General features: G+C 39.6%; 1 protein-coding gene across 3 annotated transcripts in view; it reads left to right on the forward strand.

Annotated features, from left to right (window-relative positions):
- Positions 1-25,742, forward strand: part of UNC5C (unc-5 netrin receptor C) — a 351,929-nt gene that overhangs the window by 256,488 nt on the left and 69,699 nt on the right. For 2 of the 3 annotated variants that reach the window (XM_038582098.1, XM_038582099.1), the window contains exons 5-6: positions 21,335-21,515; positions 25,151-25,318. In XM_038582098.1, coding sequence (XP_038438026.1) covers positions 21,335-21,515; positions 25,151-25,318 — 349 coding nt within the window. Of the gene's footprint in view, positions 1-16,515; positions 16,644-21,334; positions 21,516-25,150; positions 25,319-25,742 lie in introns of those variants that run through there. The other variant, XM_038582100.1, reaches the window with a different exon arrangement.

Raw genomic sequence — 25,742 nt, forward strand, 5'->3', positions numbered from 1 at the left:
AGGCAGGAGGATGAGTTTGTGGGCTTACAGACATGGTAAGTTGTTTGGACTTATTTGGCTCTGAATGCGTGAAAAACCACTGGAGATTTTAAGTATGGCATCATCATGCTGTGCTATATATGTCTTTCAAAGATCATTCTTAGTGCTGTGTGGAAAATAGATTTGAGTGGTGTAAGAATGGAGGCAGGGACCCATTTAGGGGATCTTGCCTTAACCCAAACAAGAGAAAATGGTTACTTGTCTTAGGGTAGAAGTAAAGAAATGGAGAGAGATGAAGAAATAAAGGTTAGATTTTAATTTCTGTGGGAGTAAAAAAAATTTTTTTTAAGATTTTATTTATTTATTCATGAGAGACACAGAGAGACAGAGACAGAGACATAGGTAGAGGGAGAGGCTGGCTCCCTGTGGGGAGCCTGATGCAGGACTGGATCCCAGGACCCCGGGGATCAGTATCTGAGCTGAAGGCAGATGCTCAACCACTCAACCACCCAGGTGGCCCAGGAGTAAAAACTTCTGAACGTGATTTTTAAATTTGATTTTATTGACTGAATAAAAGCTAGAAAATATTTAGGTCTTCCATGTGAAAGCAGACCCACTAGAGTGAGCTTTCCTTTGATGACCTAAAAGCAGTGATCAGCAGGCCTCAGCTGTTTTCAAAGACATCTCTCTCTCAGTGGTGCTTCAGCAACAGGCAATGACCTAGAATGTGTCTTTAATCACAGGGCAACAAGGCCTTCTATTTCCATGACCCTCATTTCTTGAGAAAAGTATATGTTTCTTCAATAAGTTCGCTTGCTTTGGAATTTCTTTCAGTGATTCTCCCCATATGCCTAGAGCACTATTTACTGTAAACTCACTGGGGGTGAGAAATGCCAGTCCTGGAGAGCAGAAAGCCAGTATTTTCTAAAGGTGGCCAGACTTAGCAAGAGTCCCACTTATTGGGAAATAAGAAAAAATGCTGAGAGTTCCTTATTCTGAAAGGCAGATTTGTGATAAAGACTTGTTAAGAACTAGCCATCAACTAGTCAATTTATGGTTGCCTTGCCCTGAAAAAATTAGCATTTTAAGAACATTTCGGTGCCGTTTCGCTCCCATGTAAGATATTAGGTATAGTCATTCTACTTCAACCATTTTTGGAGGTTGTCACTCTTAGTTAATTTAATAGTTCATTAGGTCAGTGTCCTTTTATCTTCTCATAGTTGAACTTAGGCTTTAGGAATGGAAGTTTTCAGATTTCAAGACAAGTTTGCCTCCGCAGTATGGTCTGTGTACGTTCAGCTCTCAAAAGCAACGAGCCAGACATATGTGCAATTAAGGGAGTGTTTCCTCAATAGGAAAACAAATTCCATTCTTAGCAAATTCCTCTTCTTTGCAGAAGTTACAACTGAGCAAAATGTCACTACATTTTCCACTTGCTTTTCTCTCTCTCTCTTTTTTTTTTTTTTTACAATTGTCTAAAATACAATTTCAACATGCTTGAAGACAAACACTTTTTTAAAGCATAAAAAACTTACTTTCTACAAACCTATTGAAATGTACAAAGTATTTTGGACAGTAGTCATACAGAAGTGAATAAGTGCCTTATTTTATTGTGAATCTGACAAGCAAATGGATGCATAAACAAAGTAGCCTTTATTCTTAACAATAGAGAACATCTGAAACAATATCTGCACAATAGCTATGGGGGTGGTGAGGGATGGAGGGAGAAAATCTTGTCTTTGTGTACACTTTTTTTAATGGCCTTTTGCTTCTTGTATTTTAAGGCATTTTTATCCACAACTTTTATGGGTAAAGAACATTTGTTTGCATCCTATAATGGAGGCTTTCTTAGTCATACAAGAGATGGTGAGAAACTGTTGCCACTGTGAGAACCAAAAGAAAATAATTCTGGGATTTCAAACTCTGAAGCAATTGCAGCCAAACCCTATGTGGTAAAAGTCTCCGTAAGGCTAATAGCTATGGACATCGTTTAGAGTTGTCAAACCTTACTATTCAAAACGTGATGCACAGATTATCTGTATTGGCATGACTTCCTGGGAACTTCATAGAAAGGCAGAATTTCAAGCCCCAACCCCAGGCCATTTATCAAAATCCACATTTTATTTTTTTAAATATTTTATTTATTTATTCATGAGAGACAGGGAGGGGGTGGAGAAGCAGGCTCCCTGCTGAGCAAGGAGCCCAATACAGGACTCAATCCCAGGACCCCGGGATCATGACCTGAGTCAAAGGCATACACTTAACTGACTGAGCCACGCAGGTGCCCCGAAATTGACATTTTAGCAAGAACATTAGAACCAGTCTGCGTGCAGTACTGGTTCTCAATCAAGAATGTGCATTGGGATCATCCGGGAATTGGTAGGATGTGCAGCCTGGCTATCAAAATTTTTAATAGCTTCCCAAGTGATTCTAAAATCCAGCAAGGTTTGGAACCGCTGATCTAAAGGGCAGGATTAAAACACACAAATACAGGAAAACCTTCAAACTTGTCACTTCTAAACTGGTCAGTAAAACTTGGCAGACTCCCAGCTTCCAACTAATGCTCCTTCTAGAAGCTTGGCTTGGCTCAGTGTGCATTTGATAATCACACCATAATTGCTTTTTCCATTTGTTTGATTAATATACCTGCATCCAACAACTCTAGGCTGAATCTCCATTCTTTTAGGTATACACACTCTTCTCAACTTTCTTGTGTCATCCTCAATCTCAGTGTTCAGATGAGGGGCTCCAGTTTGAGTTCAACAGAGTGACCTTTTCTGATGGATGTGGGTTTTTCTAGCTAATGGTTGCTGGACTCACTTTTCATGTTGGGTGGCATGTGGCAGTTTCTCTCTGTTAATTAGAACAAATGTGCCAATTATGTTAATGTTTCTCCCGATACCAATCAGTGAATAATTAGACACAACACATCTGTCTTTCACAGGGGAATAGAATAGGAAAGAAAACTGCAAGGTGCTTTGTTCTTTATTATTGACATATATGATTAGACAACTCCTTAACCAATCACATTGTTAACAAGTTCATGTATCTAAAGGGCAAAGAGTGCATAGCTTCTTGGGAGGAGGCTGAGCACCTCATTGTTAGCAATTTTATGACCAAAGTCCAGCTATCTCCAAAAAGATCTCTGTAAAGAATTTAATTTTTGGGGATCCCTGGGTGGCGCAGCGGTTTGGCGCCTGCCTTTGGCCCAGGGTGCGATCCTGAAGACCCGGGATCGAATCCCACGTCGGGCTCCCGGTGCTTGGAGCCTGCTTCTCCCTCTGCCTGTGTCTCTGCCTCTCTCTCTCTCTGTGTGTGACTATCATAAATAAAAAAGAAAATAAAAAAATAAATAAAAAATAAATCTTGAAAAAAAAGAGAATTTAATTTTTCTTTCTTTCCTTCCTTTTTTTTTTAATTTCATAGTCTATCGGTAAAATGCAGGTATGTCATTTACCCTGAACTACAAAAAGAAACAAGTTCTTAGGTAGAACTGTTTAAAATTCTCACAAAGGACCCAGCTTTATTGATATGAAAGATTAAACTGAAAGAAATCACAAAACTCAACCTATACGATTATGTTGAAGGTGCTGTAAAGATATGAAGTCACCATCAGATTTATAATTTGTTATAATTTCTGCTTATGTGTCTCCATGTACTTTAACTATGGAGCTTTCTGATTATTGGAAAAATTTATTTTGTTTCTGTTGTTTTATTGGGATTTGTGGTCCATTCATGGCGTCATTTTACAGAGATGGAGCTTAGCCAAATTATTTCCTAATACAGGTGATGCCTCTCCCTTGTGTTAATTCTGGCAGTATAGAGATGAGACTAGGAAACCAACACATTAGTCTTCCTGAAGGTAGTCAGAGCATATTCTACACATTCTTTTACATAAAGCTTTTTGTTTAGTGTAAAGTATATATACTCTAGCAAATATGGCTTATGTTCTTAATATTTAATAATATTCAGCTATGTACTTTTATCATCAAATGGTAAAATACGATCATTGTCATAAGGTCTATATTATTGTGGTTTCAAATTTATTGTCTCCATTGTTCTTTTAAAAACAGTTAGTCAGAAAATAAGTATGGAATTTAGATTGTAAATTATTTTTTCTTACTGTGGCACTGATTTGCTTAAACAAAATGCAGAAACGACTGAGAGGAAACATTTACTATATTTGTAAATAGTTATGAATGCTAATACTAGTCAGTGCCAGGCATTCCTGAAAAGCCCCTGATACATGCATCATCCTGGGATATGTTCTTTTTGCTCAAGGAATTGGAAGGGATGAGGCAACAAGGAGGAGGACATGGTTGTTGATTTATTTTTATTGTATCATTTTGCCCAAATATTTGTGTTTTTTTAAAAGTAAGATATGAACATAGTTATACTTTACACAATTTTAGTAGCAAACCATGCAACAAATTACTAAAGATAAATAATGTTTGGAAAATAATTATTTTGTGTAAATGAGTTCCCTACCTTTTTAAAAAGATTTTATTTATTTATTCATGAAAGACAACAGAGAGAAAGGCAAAGACATTAGGCAGAGGGAGAAACAGGCTCCCAAAGGGAGCCTGATGCGGGCCTCGATCCCAGGACCCAGGGATCACGACCTGAGCCGAAGGAAGACATGATCAACCACTGAGCCACCCAGGTGTACCCCAAGTCCCCCACTTTTAGCATTAGAAGTTTTGGGCTTTGTCATAGGTAGTTTAGCCTTTATGCTACTTAATTAGAAAGAGGAGATGGGAGCGAATAAAGGTGAGAAAATGAATGTGAGAAGTCAAGATTAAATTGGAGATTATGATTTATCCCATATTTAATTATGAGCTATAAATGGATAATCCATTAAGAATGGTAGTCCACTTTTCTCTGTCTTCTTGCTGATGACATAAATCAAAGATTAAATTTAAACTGAAAAATACAGTTTTTAGCTGGGAAAGTTGAAACATGAGATTGTTGAATGCTGAAATGGCTGTTCAGAAAAGATTGTGCAAACCCCAGCCATTGACAAATGATCTCCATGTTTTGTTGCAAAACCTTTTTTTTTCCCTGACTGCACTTATATAGCCAATAGTTCTGAATTTTATAAAATATCAGTAACAGTAAAGCTATAAAACCATGCATCTAGGAGCCATAAAAAAAAAGTTGATCCTTAAATCACACTACACAAAGGAAGGGATGGCGGTTTTATACATCTTTTCTGGGAACACAGAATATGGGGTCAATATGCTCCAGTCCTAAAACTTATAATCAAATTGGGAATCACTCATCTTCATTAGTAAAATTATGTTAGTGTTTTGAGAACTCTCTGCCAGACTGAAGGCATCAATAGAACTGAAAGACCCAACTGTTGGAGGGATTTCTAAACATTTTATCCTTCTAGAAGAGCTGGGAACCAGTATCTCGTATAGGAAGGCTAGAAATATGACCTCTCTCCTGGTACATACACTAGAAGGGATTGAGGCTGTAAATAAGGGGAAACTTTCTTCACTAGGAGAGTTGTATGAATGAAGACTCATAAACTAATACCAATAGCCCTAATGCAGTGGAAAATTGAAAGATCTGAAGAAGATCTAGACTTTTCCCCGTTTTTTTTCCCTGATTAGTATCATGAATATGAAGATATGTACTTCTTAATAGAGGCACTAAAGAATAGTGAATCATCAATATTTAAAATACATTTATGCAGATGTAGCTGTTTGGGGTAAACTCAGAGAAGAAGCAGTTAAATTTGACTTATTCCCTGTCTCCTGATTCCAGCTGCTTTCCCTTACATATTTCATTAAATCCTCCTACGACACTGGGAGGGATGGTCCTTCCATCTATATGCATGAGCATCATGTTTCTGGGACTTTCCAGCCTGCACAAGGCTGCCAGCATAGCTAGTGGGAGGACCTGGCTACAGAGCCAAGTCTGGCAACTCCAAAGTCCGAATTTTTTCCTATAACAACAACAAATTTTTTTTTGGCTGTATGTTTTGGAAATTTAGTTTGTTAAAATGACACAAATTGTGTGTAGCCTTATTTGATTTTCATGAGCTAATCAGATAATATCCAGACAAAGATGTCTTTTGGGGAAATGTCATTTATTTAAAAAGTGTTAGATCATCCCATCAATTTTCCAAATGTAGAATAAGCATGTTGATTTGTGTTGTTTGTTGTTATTATCTACAGATACTTCAGAAGAAAGTGAAAATTTTAGAATGTAAAAGAAAAATTAAACTCAACATCTGGCCCTTTCTTTTTAGAATACCTCAATTATTTTTTTAAAGATTTTATTTATTTATTCATGAGAGAAAGAGAGAGAAGCAGAGACATAGGCAGAGGGAGAGGCAGGCTCCTTCACGGGAGCCTGATGTGGGACATGATCCTGGGACTCCAGGATCACGCCTTGAGTGGAAGGCAGATGCTCAACCTCTGAGCCACTCAGGTGTCCCTCAATGATTTTTAAGTACATTTCCTTTGGTGATGTTCAAGAATTTTTTTCCAAAATATTTTCCTAAAATGAAAGTAATTGGTATGTTTTATATATATATTCCCAAGTCACATTTTTTGTTTGCTTCTTTATGACAGTACTGCTCTTAGGTCTGTGATAAGCAATACTTCTCAGTACTTAGAAGTCGTATTTCAGCTTCTAGAAATCAAAATATATGCATTGCTAAAAATCAATAGAATCCAACATTGTGATTGTCTGAAACTTTAGGAGTCATAATTATTAAACATTTTGTCTAATTTCTAGCATCTGCAATTATCCTCACTGCATAGTAGCTATTAAATGGATACTCAATGAGTGAACTAATTTTAAGTAGGTCCTAATGACTTTTATTTTCGTATGCAGTCATGTCCTTATTTCTTCTCTCTGATTGTGGTTACAAATCTCAATTAAAGGAATGCTTCCTTGCATAAACTTGCCACTTTATAGTAGTAGTTTTATTTTCTACAGGGGCACTGATTCATGCCTCTGTTCATATGTTCCTTCATTCATTCATTCTTTCACCACACTTCAGCCAGGAAGGCTTTATTTCTGCTTCTCAAACAATGACTTTTGTCATTGCTCTTCCCTGTACCTGGAATACTCTGGCTAAGTATGATAGGCCCTTTCAAAATATTCATGTTCTAGAGCTTAGTTCTGCAGAGAGGTCGTCCCTGTCATCTAAAACAAGAGTCAGCCAACTATAGCCTGTAGGCCAAATATGGCCCACCACTTGTTTTTGTAAATTAAGTTTTTATTGGAGCACGACCATGTTCATTTATTTACATATTGTCTGTACCTACAGTTGAGAGACCTTAGCCCACAAAGCCTAAAATACGAGTTATATGACTCTTCACAGAAAATGTTTTCTGACTCCTGATCTAAAACACTGTATAGCACTGATTTTTTTTTTCCCAGCCCTAAGGACCATTGAACTTATCCAATATATTTATATTGCTTATACATTGCCTTCTTTCTTGGGAATTGCTTAGAGAGCAGATTTTGTCTGTTTGGTTTATTAATACAGCCCAAGAATAGTGAGGTCACATAGTAGATACTCAGCAAATATACACTGGATAAATAATAAATAATATTTTGAACATCTCTGCCAGGGTGCTGTGTTAGATACTGTGAACATGAAACTAAACATATATATTCAGAGATGTTCAAAATGTATCATAAACATATGAGTAATCATGCTCTCAAGAACTCCCAGGCACAAACTTTGCATAAATCACTACAGTACAGTATGATAAATGGTTTGATAAGATTGCTTCAGCTGCACATAAAACAGACAAAAGGGGCTTCAGAACAAAAATGTCTCTTAAGGTGAATATTGAAGAACAAGTAGAATTGTCTCAGGAGAAAAAGAGGAGAAAGGCACTCTGGGTAGAGTGATAGGAAATGCAGTGAGTGGCCGTGTTAGTGATGATCACATGCTAAGGAAGCTTCAGGAAGTTCTCAATGTCTGGAGAGTAGTATTAAGCGATCAAGGTGAAACTAGTGCAGTAACTGAGGACAGCTTGTAAGATTTCATATGAAGTCTGGATTTTACCCTAGAAACAGTGACACAAGGGAGATAATTTTAATGGAAGCTATTGTTTTAAAGATTTTTTTTAAAGATTTTATTTATTTATTCACGAGAGACACAGAAAGAGGGGCAGAGACATAGGCAGAGGGAGAAGCAGGCTCCCTCAGGAAGCCCGATGCGGGATTCGATCCCAACCGGGGACCACACCCTGAGCCGAAGGCAGCCACTCAGCCGCTGAGCCACACAGGCGTCCCAAGATTTATTTTTAAGTAAGAATTGTTGGAATTAAAGTAATATCACAGTACTTGAGATTAAGGGTAGAAAAGAGGGGCCAGGTTTGAAAAACATTTTCGGTACCATCCATAACTGAATAGAGTGGTTTTTGAAGAAAGCCATGAGGATTCCTGGGAGCTCCGAGTTTAAGATTGGGAGGATAAGACCCCATAATTAAACAGAACACCAGGAGGACCAAGTTTATAGAGAAAGGAATGACCTGCGGAGATACTGAGATCAATTTGGCACATATTCTGCTTTTCATATTCGTTGAGCTTTCAGATGGAGTTATAAAGAAAGTAATTGAAAATATGAATGGAGCTGAATGAAAATTGGGACTGGAGTTCATGATTTTTGAGTGAACAGCCATGAGAGTGAATGAGATCAGTGGTGCAGATAGGCCAGTTGTTTGCAAACCCAGCTGGCATTAACATTCCCTGAGGAACTTTTAAAAACACCACTGTAGGGGCACCTGGGTGGCTCAGTGGTTGAGCACCTGCCCTGGGCTCAGGTTCCTGGGATCGAGTCCAGCATGAGGCTCCCCTCAGTTGAGCCCGTTTCTCCCTCTGCCTATGACTCTGCCTCTGTCTCTGTGTCTCTCATGAATAAATAAATAAATAAAATCTTAAAAAAAAAAAAAAAAACACCAGTGCCTGTCCCCTTCATAAGCCCCATTCCATCAGAACCTCTGCAGGGGGTGCTCAGGCAGGAGCAGGTCTTAACACCTCCCTGGGTGACTCTGCTGCACAAAGTTGAGAACCACTGCTATAAAATGAAAAGGACAGAAAATGAAAGAGAGAGCTCTGTGGAGGACTATGTGAACTATGGTGGATGAAACAAAGAAACCAGGGAAAGAGGTTTGAGAAAGAACAGTTACTTACGTGGCCTGAGAGTGCCAGAGAGAAAGACGATGCTCTTGGATTGTTGGATGGGGCAGTGAAGGGGGCCACTGGTCACCTCTTGAAGGTGCAGTTTGAGTGGGGAGAGTGAATCCAGACAGCACTAGATTGAAGGATTAGTGAGCAGATGAATAGATGAGGACAGTTTAGCCACCCAGGGAGAGAGAAGGTGGAAGCATGGCTGAGAAGAGCAGGGGTGTCACAGGCTGATTTCCTTGTTGGCTGATTTTTAGGGTAGGTAGGAGACATGTGCATATTTGTGGATGATCTGACACTCAGAAGAAGGAACAGCTTTTTTAAAAAAAGATTTTATTTATTATTTGAGAGAGAATGAGAGAAAGCATGAGAAGGGGGAGAGGCAGAAGGAGAAGCCGACTCTGCCAAGCCAGGAGTCTGATGCAGGGCTCGATCTCAGGACCCTAGGATCATGATCTGAGCCGAAGGCAGACACTTACCTGACTGAGCCACCCAGGTGGCCCAGAAAGGAAGAGCTTTGAGAGGAGTTTATATTGTTTGACCTTATTTGGTCTGTTAAAAAACAAACAACAATGAAAAGACATATGTCACTTGCATAGATTAAGGAAGATCCCCAAAATATCAAGTACTATGTTGATGACCTGGGACCTCAAAAAGTCAAAGAGGTGGAAAAAATGAGCAGTGAGTGCAGCTTCTGAGTGCAAGATTCTGCAAGGCGGAGGTGGGAATGGTTTTGCAAGGAGGGCAAATGCCTCCTGCAGAAACTTGCTCTATTTCCCATTTCCTGACATTTTTCACTAGCATAAGATGACCTTATTTGTGTTTGTCTTTTCTTGATTGAATGTGGAACAAGGTCTCACAATATGAAGATTGCTCTTTACAGAACTATCTCACGTTGCTCAGCCTCCTTGCCACGGAGCACGTTGCCTAAAGAAAATAACAAACTACAGAGTGTTCAGTTAGATTTAACATAGGTGAGTCATAGCATATGGATATGTGCACATAGAAGGTTTTTTTAAGGATAGAATTTGATGGAATGCTGTTAGGTAAAAAATATGCATATTAAAAATATTTTAGGTATTTTTCATTTTTCACTAGATGTTGCTTTCATTTGTTAAATTTTTAATTTATGAAAGTCTTTTAAACTAGTAGAGACACTAAATCAGACGGTGTTCTATTATTGTATATTATGGTAAGTGACCCATTAGTGGCATATTAAGCCCTCCTTCAATTTTGATGAACATCCAGAGTGAAATGACCAGATTTGCAAAAGAGTTTGTCACCCTGTCATTATAGTCCCTTACTCTTTCAAATACCACACTAATCTTCCCAGTTAGTTCACACCTGCCTTGTGCCATGCTGGAAGCTTTTACACCCTCATACAATATATCTTGGTAAGACCAGGATGCAATAGATGCCTTCATTTTGAAAAGTAGAGGGCAAGTTTTCAAGGCAATTAGCTTTAGGGTGAAGTGCATATAGAAGTTAAAGATATAAACACAGATTCCCTTAAATATGTTTTTGTTTGTGTACCCCTTAAAATTTTTGCATATTGCTGGTTACTTGAATTCCAGTTTGAAATCCACGTGCCTTCAAAATCTTTTTTATCTAAACTGAAAGGGGTTTTCCCTTAGTCATTTGTATGTCCAGTTTTATAATACCTTATAAAGGTGATCTAAGCAGATCAGGATGTTATTTCTCAGGTCATTTGCATGCAAAGAAAATCTTGTAAGGGTGGGATTAAAAACCCACCCCTCCTAAAGATATTTCAAGTCACTGCCAAAAATTTGGGGTGCATCTTTCAAAAGCAAGGATTCTTTCCTGATGCCCCTGAAATCAAAGTATACCCAGTCATCATGCTGGCTCTGAAAGTGAACCTGTGTTGGTCCTGTAAGAGTGAGCAGGGTGGTGGTGATAACAGAGGTTGGGGCTGATGGCTCTTTCCTATGATCACACTGCTTCCCTACAGAGCTCTGGCTGGAGGTTAGAGGCCAACACGGATCCATGTCCCAGAGTACCTAACCTGCTTCTGTTATCCCAGCTTCTCTTAGCTACCAGCACATGATCTGGAGACCACTCTGTGGATGCTCCTGTCTGTAGTTTTGTGGTTACTTCCTCACAGTTCTTGCTTAGTGGGTGAACAAGAGCCCCAGGCTCAGACAGTCCAGCATCCAGATCTACGCTCCTTCATGAGCTTTATAAGGGTGCACTGGTTCCTCAATCTGAACTTAATTCTCCTTATCTGGAAAAAATGAGTCTATATATACCTCCCCCACAGAGCAACTGTGAGAAATAAAGATTATGTATCTAAAGAACCTGGCTTGGCACCTGAAACACTCCATACAAGCTCATTGCTTTCTTTTTTTTCACTCCTCACCAACGCATTTCATCCTTCTCATCCCCTTCCCTGTCCTCCCAATTTCAAGGGCAGGGAAAACGTTCTACTTTTGAACTCTTTCTTAAATGAGGTTATGATTCACATTAGGGACCACAGGGCACCTCCTCCCCCTCCAGAACACATCCGCCACCCTAAGAGGATGGCAGTTGTCCCATAGCCACAGCATGCGCCATGGTATCTACCTTTCCTTTCCTATTCGACTGGTCTAGCTGCCCCAGAATTTTCTCTGTGTGAAGAAAAAGAGAAGCAGAGAAGAGAACTCAGGATAAGTCACTCCTGAACTTAGGATCATAATGAGAGCAGAGATGCTAGAAGGAAGTTCCCTGTCTTGGGGATCCAGCTAAATGTGCTAAATCCAATGACATGGATGCCATTGTCTGGAGGAGGAGGTAGGGTATAGAATGATGTCATTATAAGAACAAAGATGACTATTTTATCTATTTACCACTCCTCTACCTCCCCCCCACACACACACACACACAAATAGGTAGCTTGGAATTTCTAAGTGCATACACAAATTTGGGGGCTATGTAGATCCAGATAGTAAAACTCAGAAATGATTCATTACTGAAAAGAAGAGGGAGAGACTGAGGATAGATTGGACATAACAGGATACTGAGAAAGAAATAAGAGTGTGTCCAAAAAAATATATTTCATCAAGTGATGAATGTAAAATTATTTTCATGTTGTGAGGGGTCAAGTTGTTAATGGAAAATAAGTGTGTGCTTGAAGAATCATTTATTCCTTAGACTCTTTAAGAATCTGTTTTATTTTTTGCAATATTAATATTTAGGGGCACCTGGGTGGCTCAGTCAGTTAGGCATCCGACTCTACGGTCATGATCTTGAAGTGGTGGGATCGAGCCCTGCATGGGGCTCTGCACTCATTGGAGAGTCTGCTTGAGATTCTCTCCCTTTCTATATGCCCTTCTCCCCACTTGTGCACACACTCTCTAAAATAAGTAAATAAAATATTTTTTTAGAAAAGAATAATAATGTTTAACAGAAAAAAAACACGTAACCTCACCAAGTGGCTACTTCTCATCCCAGAGTGAAATTAAAGCCAATTTCATGAAGCCCCTGTTAAGCTATTCCTTTTCTTTCTTCTGTACATAATGTGCTATATTGAGCTGTAATTATGACTTAAAAACACATGACAGACATTTTGAATGTTAAAAGTAAAAAGAACAAGTGCTGATGACTAACTTGAAGTAGGAAGAAAACACAGCTGGGAAACTCAGGTAAAATCAAAAGTATAATACTGTGGATGGTCTAAAGTATAATACTGTGGATGGTCTGGCTCTAGGTAAAAGTAATAGTAACAGTAATATATAAATTGCCTCTTATTTATGCCTTATTATTAAGTACAGTAATGACTATTTCTCAATCTTGCTAAAATTTCTTTTATTAAAAATCTATTCTACTTATACTTTTAAAAATTGATCTAGTGTGATGATTTGCTTATAACTTAGAAGAATTAGAAAATAATATTTATACACACTAATTAAAATACCACGTGATACTTTCTCTAAAGCACATGCATGTTAATGACATCTTTAGACTTATGGATTCACAAAGTTTAAGTGGAAATATGTATTTAGGTTTAGCATACAAACTAGCTTGGCCAATTTAATACTTAATCATTTATATATTTCTAGTACAATCTGAAGAGTTGTAATCTAGTGGTGAGTTGACTGTCTCAATAAAAAATGTCAGAGAAAATGAAAGAAATTCAGATACCAAGATACTTTCCTTTTTGTTTTGTTTTTTAAGATTTTATTTATTCATGAGAGACACACACAGAGAGAGAGAGATGCAGAGACACAGGCAGAGGGAGAAGCAGGCTCCATGCAGGGAGCCTGATGTGGGACAAGATCCCAGGTCCCCAGGATCACTCCCTGGGCTGAAGGCAGGTGCCAAACCACTGAGCCACCCAGGGATCCTTCCTTTTTGTTTTTAAGTTAACACCCTTTCTCTGCTGTTTTTTAGAGTATCTTGGGTTTTGTCCTATCTCCTTTAAGTATATCCTTTTTTTTTTTTATCCTTAATTAATATTAATAATTTAAGAATGTTTACTGTGTGTCCAGCACTGTATGTGATTTGTGCATTAACTCATTTGATCTTTACAAACCTTATGGCATGCATTTGAGGATTAACCTCCTTTTATAAATGAGAACCGTGAGGCAGGGAGAATAAGGAACTTACCCCAGAGAGATACAGAGGTAACAGAATTCGATTTTGAACCCAGGCAGACTGATGGGAGAGCAGTCCTCTCAGCTGGCACTTTGGGAACCAGCTTCTTAAAGTAAGATTTTCAGTTGCACATGGTGGGATTAATCAACAGCAGACTTGACAACAGAATATGCAGATTGGGCATCCTAACATTGCCCCGTAACTATTTTCATTGCCTGTTAATAAATTCCTATTTCTTTGTAAACACTTGAGTCAATTATTTCAAATGTGCCCTAAATTATTGAAAAGACTGCAGTTACTGAGTCACAAGGACAGAAACACTACTTTGTCTCACTGCAGCCCTGACAACAAGTTATGCTTTATGGGCAAAGCCTTTTATTGTTTTCTGAACTACAACCTATTTTTCTCTTCTTGAATGTTTTATACATAGCTAAAAATAACTTTTAACTCAGAAAGTCTTCTCCCATGTATAAATCAGATGGTTTGCTAAATGGGAGGGATAGGAGGAAGCCACATCTCAGGGTGAAATCAGCAAGAAGCATTGAAATGAGCAAAATGGAACAGAATTCAGAGGCCAGACCAAAGTACTTACTCCTGATTAACCAGGGTTCCTTACAAATAAGGAGCATTGCAGCAGTATAATTAATTACTACTCAATGCAATAAAATTCTAACACAACAAAAGATTCTGTTGTTTCTTGGGATTTCACATACAGTTTATGTAAGGAGATTCACTGTGAAATTACTTCAAATGGAAGAATGTCACTCTATCTGCTGCTCTTGGGTTCCGGAGACACTGCATGAAAAGGCTGTATTTTTTAAATAAAAAGATATATTTACAAAGATTTATATTGATTTCCTTTGCTGATTTAGACAACCTCTTATATGATAAACAGAATTATTCTCACACATGACAAGCACTTACCTGATTTGTCCCTTTCTCCCCCAGAACTTGACACCATGCCTCACATGTAGGTACTCAGTGTTTGTAGGATGGAATTGGAAAAAGCAAGGTGCCTGCCTCTTTGTTTATTAAAAATTAAAGTTCTTGGAAAGCTATATTTTCAGCCCAGATTTACCATGATCATCTAGGTTCTGTGTTTACCAGATGAAGGTCTGCAATTATTACTCAAACACCTCTTACCTCTCCAACAGACATACAGCTATAATATGGGTTAGATGGGTATGCCACTTTCAAAGATGCTTTAGTTAAAACATGCTGGCCACATGACACTTTAGATTTATAAATGATAATGAGACATTGGGGGTCTCCTAGTATAATTCTAGAGGTGGTCTTCTACCTTACGATTTCTCCAGTGAGTCCATTTGGAGGCCAGGCCAACTCCTAGGATTTCACTTCAGGCAGTAGAGATTTGTGTGCTTAATCTCCAATAGAACTTAGTGAGAAGGGAAGTTTAAAATGGCTCTCGCTTAATATATTTAATATTAATTTTTCCAGTTAAAGCACCAACTTTATAGAGGTCTAAAAATGTATATAACAAACTTGATCTCACTACATGTCTTGTTTTTGTTCATACATTCAGTAAATACTAATTAAGCACCTATTATATGCCAGCATAAGGCCACAGGAATGTAACATTGATCAAAACATAGGTCAAAATTTGTGGAGCTTAAATTCTGGTGGAGGAGACAACTACTAAGTAAAATATAGTCTATATGGGATGATGAGAAGTGCCATGCTGAAAATAAAGAAAAGAGGGTGAGATATTGGGAGTATAGGCAGAGAGAGATGTTACAATGTTAAACGGTAAATCAGGAAATGACTCACTAAGAAGGTGACATCTCAAGACTTTAAGAATGGAAAGGAGAAAATTATGCTGATATTTAGGGAAGGGCAAATTCACCAGCAGACTCAAAATCCCCAAAGGAAGGGCACCACTGATTGGGACCACCAGAGAGACTAGCATGCTAAAGAGATGAGAGAAGAGAAAAAGTAAACAAGGTGATCTCAGGGAGGTCAGGAATCCTGGTGATGCTGGGCCTTGTGAGTCCTTGTAAGGACTTTGGTTTTGACACAAAGCAAGATAGGGAGCCACTGGAGGGTCAGAGATGAGGTGCAGCATGATCTAACTTAGAATTTAAGGACCATTCTATTGTGTTGAGAATAGACTGTTGATCGCCAAGGGGAAAAGCAAAGATAAGACAGGAAGTTGCTGCAATAATCTGAGAGGGAAATTATGGTGGCTTGAACCGGAAAAGGGGGTAGTGAGAGGACAAGAAGTGGTCAGATCCCAATATGCTGCTCTGATTTCCACTGCCCAAAGAGAGGGATAGAGAGGAGTCAAGGCCAAGTCGGAGGTTTTTGTCCAAAGAAATGGAAGGATAGAGTTGGCATTAACTAAGATGGGCAAGGCTATGGGAGGTGCAGTTCAAGAGGTCCTTCTTAGACACCCCAGTGGTGTCAAAAGAAGGCAGTTGGATATATGAGTCTGGAGTTCAGGGGCGGGGTCTAGACTGGAGATAAATTTAGTGTAGAAGACCTCTGCTTGAGGCTGGATGAGCTCACCACAGAAGTGACTATAGATAGAAAATGGAAAAAAAAAAAAGAAAGAAAAGGTGCAGGGACAGAGCCTCCAGAGGGGAACAGACTTTTGCTCCAGGAAGTTGTGGGGGATGGAGTGAAATAAGACAAAAGCAAATGCCCTGACCAAGAAAGCAAGTGAGGAGGAGGGAGAAACCAGCTGGTGGAACCTGCTGCTGAGTCATATGAGTTAAGTATTAACACCTCACCAGTACATCTAACAAAGTGAAACTGATTGGTGACTTTGAAAAGAGAGTACGGGTGGGTCAAAGGGTGGAGGTGAACGTGCATTAGAATAGATTCAGGAGAGATGAAGAGGACAAGAAATGGAGAGAGTGAAAATAAACAAGTATCCCAAGGCATTTTGCAAGGTGAGCAAAGAAATGTGGAGGTGATTATAGGCAGAAATGAGTGGGGAGGGCTTTAAGTTGTGAAAAGTACTTCTGTGTCTATATGCTGTTGGAAATGATTCGTGTGGAGAGAATATGAATGATTTAAGAGACAGAGAGGAGACTTGCTGGGGCTCGCCCTTGACCAGGCACGAGGGAATGGGATGGAGAATCCAAATGAGAGGTGACAGGTGGGAGCATGAAGAGCTGACCCAGCAACCAGACAGAGGATGTGGAATACGGATGGGGAGGTGGGTAGTGGGAGTTGTGGAAGATGTCTCGTGATTGTCACTTTTTTCAGTGAAGTAGAAGTCGTGGTCATCCGCTGAAAGTGAGGATAGAGAGGGAGGTAGTGTTTAAGGAGAGTGGAGAAGGTGTGAAATAGCTGTCTGGGAGGATGGGACCGTGAACAGATGATGAAAATATAGTACGATTTTTTGGCAGCATTCAGGGCCCATTTGCGTTCTGTTATCATGAGTTTAAGATAAGCCTACTCAACATGGCTGGGCACAGCCACGCTCGCCTGCAAGTCTCTGAAGGTGGTGTCGAGGAAGAGTGGCCAAGTGAGTGTTTTAAGGAAGGAGAGGGATGGGGGAGCTGAGGCTGTAAGTTGAGAAGTTGGACATGGCAACTGAAAAGTGGTAAAAAAGAGAAGAGGGAACGTGAGAGGGGTAAGAGAGGAGATTGGGAAGCATAATAAATATGTAGGTCCTAGTGAAAGGTTGTCAAAGTAGAGGTCCTAGAGGGAGTAAGCCAGAAAGATGGGGAAGATAGAAAGAGATGAAAACTGAAATGGAGTTTCAGAGGGGTTGCAATGACTGCTAAGGACAAGAGTTAGACAGGCGGTTCTGCAACTTGATCATGCATATACATCCCTGGTTCAGATGCACATTTTGATCCAGTAAGTCTAGATGGGGAGACCTGAGATTCTGTGTTTCTTTCAGGATCCCAGGTGACATAGATGCCTCTTGTCCAGGGATCTCATTTGAAAGACAATCATCTAGAGTGGTACTTCCCAATCCCTTGAGGAGTTTAAAAAATACAGGTGCTAGACCAGTGTTGACCAGTGGATCAGTGTTTCTCTGGGTTAGATTTAATTTCTCTGGATTCGATGTAGAATTGATATATTATGATTGTCCAAATAATTCTACAGTGAGGTCAGGATTGAAAGTCTTTGGCCTTTAAGTGTGAGTATCTTACAGACCAAGTTCATGGCAGGAAGGAGTGTCGTGTAACTGAGAGGCCAAAATGTTGAAAGTGTCATGTTTGTGGTTATTAAAATCATTAGAAATCATGACAGAAAATGTGCTGGATAAAATGACTGTGAGTCCAGAAGTCTGTAGATGACTACAAAAAAATATAGGAAGTGGGTGACAATCTGAAGGCATGAGATTCAAGACAAAGCTGTTTGGAGAGAAGGGTCTAGAATAGGCAAAGCAGAACAAGGAGGACACTTACCAAACCCCAGTCTCAGTGTATGTTGAATTTGGGAAATCAGACCTCCACCACTGGTCTCTGGAGACAACTCCAGAAAAAACACAGTAGCATCATGAAGAGCTGGGTTTAAGTTAAAGAAAAAAAAAATGAAAACAATTTAAAAAGAGTTTGAAATTTTGGAGTATTTTGCTGCTGCATTCCAAAACAGCTTGGAAGGGTGTGGAGACTCGCAGGGTGGGAGATGTGGGTGCACAGAGCAGTATGAGGATTCTAGTGCAGGAGGTGAGTGATGATGACCCGAGCTTCTTGCAGAGATGTGGTCTCCAAGCAGGACGTTGTGGCAGCTGGGAGTACTGGCACGGAGGGGACAGTGGTAAGGGAGTTATCAGAAGGCGGAGGAGCCCATGGCTCATCTCTTCAATCCAGAGCTATTTCTAGTGGTAGCGAACCCTCTGTTTCTTTAAATAAAGGCATTGCAGGTGAGCCCAGAATGGAAAACAGGTCAAAGCAGAGCTTCTCTGGTTAAAGTCAGAGTTGGGGAGGAGGGCAGTGCCCCCCATAGGACCCTGGGGGCCTTCTCAGTACTTCTGGGTTCTTCAGAGGCCCTCAAAACCCAGGTCATAGTCACTGCTCCAGTGCTGGCAAGAGACTTGAGAAAAATGTGGAGCGACGTATTTGAAAGTAAAGATGGTTTACCCAATAATCATGTAGGTCTTTTTAGGTCTTGCCAGTCATGCAGATTGTTCTTTTTTTCCATGTAATAGACTTTCAAATAAACAAGCGGTTTGCAATATCCCTTGGGATGTCTTTATGTCACTTCTGATCAGGTTAACATCACTGTTGTTAACCAATGTGATTTCAATAGAAGAAACTATAGTTTTCAACAGTCATGAATTAGGCCAGATTCTCCAGAGGCAAACCATGAGGCCAAGATTTGAAAGCAAGAGGTTTTGTTTTGTTTTGTTTTGCTTTGCTTTGCTTTGCTTTGCTTTGTTTTGTTTTATGGAAGCATTCATAGGGGAGAGAACCTCATAGGTGAGTGGAGCACGCTGGACAGAAAATGAGAAGCCCAGTAGGTGTGTACATTTAGGTGACACCTCAAAGAGATAGCTTTAGCCTAATCCTGCAGCGAAACTCTGGAGAGGAGCAGCTCAGATTCTGATCCCAACTGGACACAAAGCATATTTCCACACTCATGAGGCAATGGCTAAGCAGGAGGTTGTGGGGCAGGGATGCTGTGAACTTGTAGGCATTTCTGGGTAAAGTCCAGGAGTCTGAGACCCATATTTCAAAGAAAGAGTAGCAATTATGGGTCCTTGAAAGAACAGCAATAAGAGCATGCACACGCGCACACACGCACACACACACACACACACAGTAAATCCAAGACCAACTCGGGGGAGCCCAACAGTTCTTGCTATAAGTGGAAAGCTTTCTTTAGAATGGCATAGATATGCCCAGGTAAAGATTAGATTTAAAAATTGATGCCTGGGGACCCTTGGGTTGGCTCAGTGGCTGAGCATCTGCCTTAGTCTCAGGGTGTGATCCCAGGGTCCTGGGATTGAGTCCCACACCAGGTTCCTCACAGGGAACCTGCTTCTCTCTCTGCCTATGTCTCTGCCTCTCTCTCTCTTATGTCTCTCATTAATAAATAAATAAAATATTTTTGAAAATTAATGTCTGCTTTCAATTATCATCGAAGATATTTAATGATTATTAATATAGTTTGTAGCAGTATGAATTTTGCTACCTTCCCTCTTGCCCTTCTAGTGAGATCATACTACCATACACATATGGCCAAGTTTTAAGAAAATCTAGTTCAATAGATTATGACCATCTGATCAGGTATATCCCGGCATGGCCCTGACTGAAGGTGTTGTCTGTATTTGGAAACAAAATGCACGTTTTAAAACTGCACTGTCTTAGGTAGATTCCATTCTGTTTCTCACTACCATAGTGTAAATACCAGGAATGTTTTGCCATTTCAAAATTTATATCACTACAAATACTTGCTCTTATCTACATCCTCATACGTTTATTTCAGGATTGTTGTTGGTTTTTGTTTTTCCCTTTAAATTCTGGCCTCTCTTCTAAGGATTAGAGGAGCATTATTTTAGAGTCCCTATGTTGGATGTAATTTAGAGCAGTACAACGTCAAACCCACTGACAAGATTTAGAGATTAATTTCCAGCCCTCTTGTGGTGCCTGAGAAACTCCTTAAGATTTTGAAAATGGCAACACTATTGACTCTCTAGTGCTAAAGATTACTTGTATCCATTATCCCATCACTGCAAAAGAAAAGTTTAAGTGAGGCAAATATCAATGTTGTTTTGCTTTATGGGAAAACCAGTGCCTAGGAAAAAAAGGAGCAGCAGCAATTTATAGACTAAGAAATAGTTTACCATCCATAAAGACAGTTTATACAGATATATCTCCCTCCTTTCAATCTCTTAGGATAACATTGCTGTCGCTAAATTGATGTTATTTGCATGGAAAAAATGGTTCAGTAGTTTTGAACAGTCACGTCTTAGCTCAGGTTCCTCAGAAGCAAACCACGAGTCACAGATTTGATGCTAGTGATACACAGAAAGAGAGCTTTGAATATGATGTATATGCTATTTGGATTATATTGAATGTTGGTAGAAAACCTTTTTTTCGTCAAGTATTTTGGCTTAAATGCATCTCCAAATATGTGTTTGCTACATTTTAACATAAGTGCATTTGGGGGGAAATTTAATCCATATGTTTCAGCAAGGTTACACATAAATCATCCAAATGTTGGTTTATTAGAGCTACATGATGTCTAAGATGCCTTTTGAGCTTTTTTAATAGTCCTTACATTCTTTTGTGAAAAGCAGTAAGTTGCCAAGAGTAAACAAATCCAACAGCAAAAGGTTCGAGTTCAGTTTGAAATGCTTAGCCTATTATTTTTGATTGGGTTCTGAACTTGGCAGCGCGCGTTCCCCGTTCCTGCCCGCAGGGCGAAGTGAAAACAATTTGAACACTGTATTTCCCAATTGGTTCATTGACATTCGAGAATAATGGAGTATAGACACAAATCAGCATGTTTGGCAGGTGAGTGATACTTACCATGACCTCAGAAAGTTACTTCCTCCAGGTTTGCCCAAGATCAGAGCGTGAAACGATGTTATACAGATTACGAAACCCAAGTTAGGACAGACAGCCTTGGAGGGACCCGTACTGGGGATTTATCCATTTCTCTTGTGCATCTTTAGGTGGAATGGTTGAAAAATGAAGACATAATTGATCCTGTTGAAGATCGGAATTTTTATATCACTATTGATCATAACCTCATCATAAAGCAGGCCCGCCTCTCAGACACCGCAAACTATACTTGTGTTGCCAAAAACATCGTTGCCAAGAGGAAAAGCACGACTGCAACCGTCATAGTCTACGGTGAGTGAGCTGTCCGGGTCTCAATCTAGTTCATGTCAAATTAGTGTTTCTCATTTTAATTTAAAATAGCCAGGAGAGGCCCCTTTTTGGTCCCCATCGCCCCTCTCTCCCAACTTCTGGCTTCGACAGGGAGGTTTACCTGCTTCCCTGATACTCCTAGAAAGACAAGACTTGGACGTTCCTAGCCCTTGGCCAGTCCTCTTACGGGAAGATGAAGGAAATCGGCCTGAGGCCTGCACCGGAGCCGGCCGACGTGCTGCCTCTCCAAGCCCTCCTCTCCTCTGCGTACCCTGGACCACCCATCCAGAGCAGTGGATGATGGTGATGCCGAGGTAGCCTGCTCCTACTCACTCAGGAAAACTGGAGCTGACCTGTTCCCCGAACACATCAGAGCAACGCTGACTTCCTAGAATTTGCTCACACGCTCCATCAGGGGTACTTCGAGTGACTGCAAGCCCTGCTATCGCTGTGGTCCTCATCCTAACCGTGTGGCAAGGTCCAACAGAATGATTTCTTCTGGAAGCATCCCTTCCTCTCTCTGGCCTATAGCCCAGCTCATCTCTGACTGGGCCTAGCCTTTCTCCAGAAATACTCAGCAATTCCACACTCACATTGGCAGTAGCGCGTGATGCTTTTATTTCTCTGCACGCTCTCGTGCTCAGGTGTCTTCCATTCATTCGACAGGTATTCATTCTACAGGTAGTTTCATTTCCCAGGCGGTGTGGTAAGCTCCGTTACCGACTGAGACCACTCTATGGATGTATTTCTCACAGTGGTGGACATTGAGGAGGTCCTCATATTCTTGATGACTTATCATGTCAGAGGTAACCCAACAACCCTGGGAAGTATTTTGAAGGTCTGCCACCCCTTAAATGATATGCCCATTGTCACACCACCCACTTAGAACTTAAGGAAGCTTTTCACAGCTGTGTTAGTGTTAAAGGACATTCCAGGGGCCTTGGGGCCTTGGGGCCTTGGGGCGACTCTGTGAAGGAGGGGCAGCCACGGGCAAGTATCTGGCTCGTGGGACTTCCTGCAGATCTGGTGGTGTTCCTCATGCCCTAAGGAGTTATGAGAAACAGGAGCCGCCACGATGTTCCAAAGGCTGAATATTGTGACGCTTTAAATCTCTCATTTTCATTACAAGACAGGTACATACTATATTTTAATCCTCTGAATACTCTGAGGCTTAATTTCCTCATCAGGATAATGGCTCTGTTAAATTGTAAGCAGTTGCCTCTCTTCAGCCACAATGAAATGATCCCTCTTTTTGTCTTTCTAAACTGGCTGAAGGACTTGATTAACAGCATTTGAAGTGCAGAAAAGAAACAGCACAGCACAGCCCATAGGAATCATAGGTAACTAATGACAGCCTCTATACATGCAAATCTCTTTTCCTAATGGATAGAATGCTTTCAATATCTATAAATAGAAGCTGAACATTGTTTTTTGAAAGAATCAAACACAAGGAACTTCAGCATTTTGAGTTCAAAAAACAGCATTGGACTAGTGGACAGGAGTCTTATGCTCTAGGACTGGTTCTACCACCAATTGACCTTCAGTTGGTCACTTGACTGCATGCTAGGATCCCGTGTCTCCTCTGTCGAATGAGAAAGTAAGTCTAGGACTTTCACATTCCTTTTTTTTCTTTAGAAGTTTGTGTTTATTCATTTCTTGTTAAAATCTACCAGAGCAGTACACGTGTACTGTAATCCCAAATATTGGCTTGTCAGTGTGCTAGTAAGCAGTTTATACTGACAATTCCATGACATTTGGGTATTTTTTTGGTGTTTTTTTTTTGTTTGTTTTGTTTTTTTGTGACATTTGGTTTTGTAAAGCTGAGCAGGTTAGGTTGCTCTTTGGAACACTAACTGAAACTCAACCTATCAACCAGCTGTCCTTTTCATGGCCCCATAAAGTAAGATGTCCAAGACTCAGAGATGAGGCTCAGCAGAAGTCCACAGCAAAACATATACATCTAATGAATATTTCATTTTTAAGTCTGTTGTGTATATTTATTTTTGTTAGTATCGTTTTTAGATTGCAAAAATGTATCTGGTATAGAAAATTTTGGAAACACAGAAAAGGTCAAAGAAGAAGATGTCCATAATCCTGTCATCTTGTCATCCAGAAATAGCTTTCAAAAAGATTGATATACATAAGACTGGCATTTTCTATGCACAGATAAGATTTTAAAATAAGGGGTATAAATATATTTTTTACTTACAATGTAATGTTGAAATACTCATATATTATTAAATAGACTTCTGTAGGGAAATCCCTGGGTGGCTCAGCGGTTGGTGCCTGCCTTCGGCCCAGGGCCTGATCCTGGAGTTCCGGGATTGAGTCCCTGCATGAAGCCTGCTTCTCCCTCTGCCTGTGTCTCTGCCTCTCTCTCTCTCTCTCTCTCTCTCTCTCTCTGTGTCTCATAAATAAATAAATAAAATCTTTAAAAAATTTTTAAAAATAAAAAATAGACTTCTGTAGCACCGTTTTTAATGGCTGCCTACATGTCAATCATATGAACATGCATTTACTTTACCACTTTCCTATTGTTGAATATTACAGTTGTTTACAATTGTATATCTTTTTTACAGAAAATAACTCTGCAATGTCTTGTCTGTGTCTATATGTATAACACATTAACGATGATTTCCCATTGCATGAGTTTCTAGAAGAGGAGATGTCAGCTGTATGAAGTACACCATATAAACACTTCGCCTATAAGGTGCTGCCTGAATGTCTAGCACTCCCATTTATGATCAAGAGACAGACACTTATTTTAGTTGTGTCAGGTTTTAACTACCAGCAAATAATTTTTGTTAGAAAGTGCTTCATTAACAATAATTTAATCTAAACTCACATTATTTAAGTACTAAAATATATCAGAGTATTTTCTAGAGGGAGATGTCCAGAGGTAAATAGTGAACATGGTGTTAGAATGTAGATTTTATGATCATACCTATACTGAACTCTCCATCAAACACCATAGCTAGCCTTTACATACAGCATGAATGTCCATTCAATCACAGAAACAACTTGCCAACTTAGTCAAATAGCTGCTCAATTAGTTTAAAATCTAGCAATATTAAGACCTTATTTTTTAACCAGGTTCACTGGATTAGTTAATGAAACTGACTAAAAGTCCTTAAAAGGTTGTGAAGTTTACATGTGCTAAAGAAAACTAATTGGTCATCTGCTATTATGAAAAAGCTACATGATTTCATTCCGTTCTCATGCTTCAGATCCACCTGCAGTCTTGGCATAATGATGTAAACATTTATTATTTGAGATAAGCTGTCAAAAACAATTTTTGGAGCTTGACTAGGTAAGGGGAATATATATATTTTTAAAGAACACTAACCAAGAGAAATAGAACACAGTTCTATTTACTTTTCTGAGTAGGTGAGTAAATCTGGGTAATTCATTTTATTTATCTCTATGCTTAGATTCTTCTGCTCTTTAATAATATTTGGAATGAAATGATGCCCTAGCTCTCTTCAGGCTTTGAAATGTTAGATTTTTTTGATGGTTATTTAGCAGGTGAGTTTTTCTTTATGTGTTGTGTATGGTTTGTGCGTCTGTGTGTGCATGAACACACATTTAATCCACATTTTATATTTACCTCCTTCCAGTCAATGGTGGCTGGTCCACCTGGACAGAGTGGTCTGTGTGTAATAGCCGCTGTGGACGAGGGTATCAGAAACGCACAAGGACCTGCACCAACCCAGCACCACTCAATGGTGGTGCCTTCTGTGAAGGCCAGAGTGTGCAGAAAATAACCTGTACCACCTTATGCCCAGGTAAAAAAAACAGTGTTCTCGTTCCAAATGTGTCCTCCCATTCTAGGAGTACATTTTAGGGGATTTAAAAGAAGCCTTATTCTTGACCTGAATGTATGATAAACATTATTATTATCCATCATACCATTCAATGCTTACATTGCTGAGAAGTCAAGTATTACCCCGCATCAAACAGTACTTAACTTTATTACCCAAACATGCACAATAGAGTAAAACGGGAGATTAAACACTTCCGAACATAATCCCTATCTATTAGTCAACAAAACTGCTGGAGCCAAGATTATAAATTCTATAATTCAAGAGATTTAGGCAGCATGGAAAGCCACACATTTTAGGAATAACAACCCTTGATCTTCAGAGAGTCATGGAAATTATTGGAATTAAAACTTAGAAAATGTTTTAGACTTATATTTGTTATTTGGTG

The sequence above is a fragment of the Canis lupus genome, chromosome 32 (assembly GCF_011100685.1).
Source record: "Canis lupus familiaris isolate Mischka breed German Shepherd chromosome 32, alternate assembly UU_Cfam_GSD_1.0, whole genome shotgun sequence".
Classification (NCBI taxonomy): domain Eukaryota; kingdom Metazoa; phylum Chordata; class Mammalia; order Carnivora; family Canidae; genus Canis; species Canis lupus.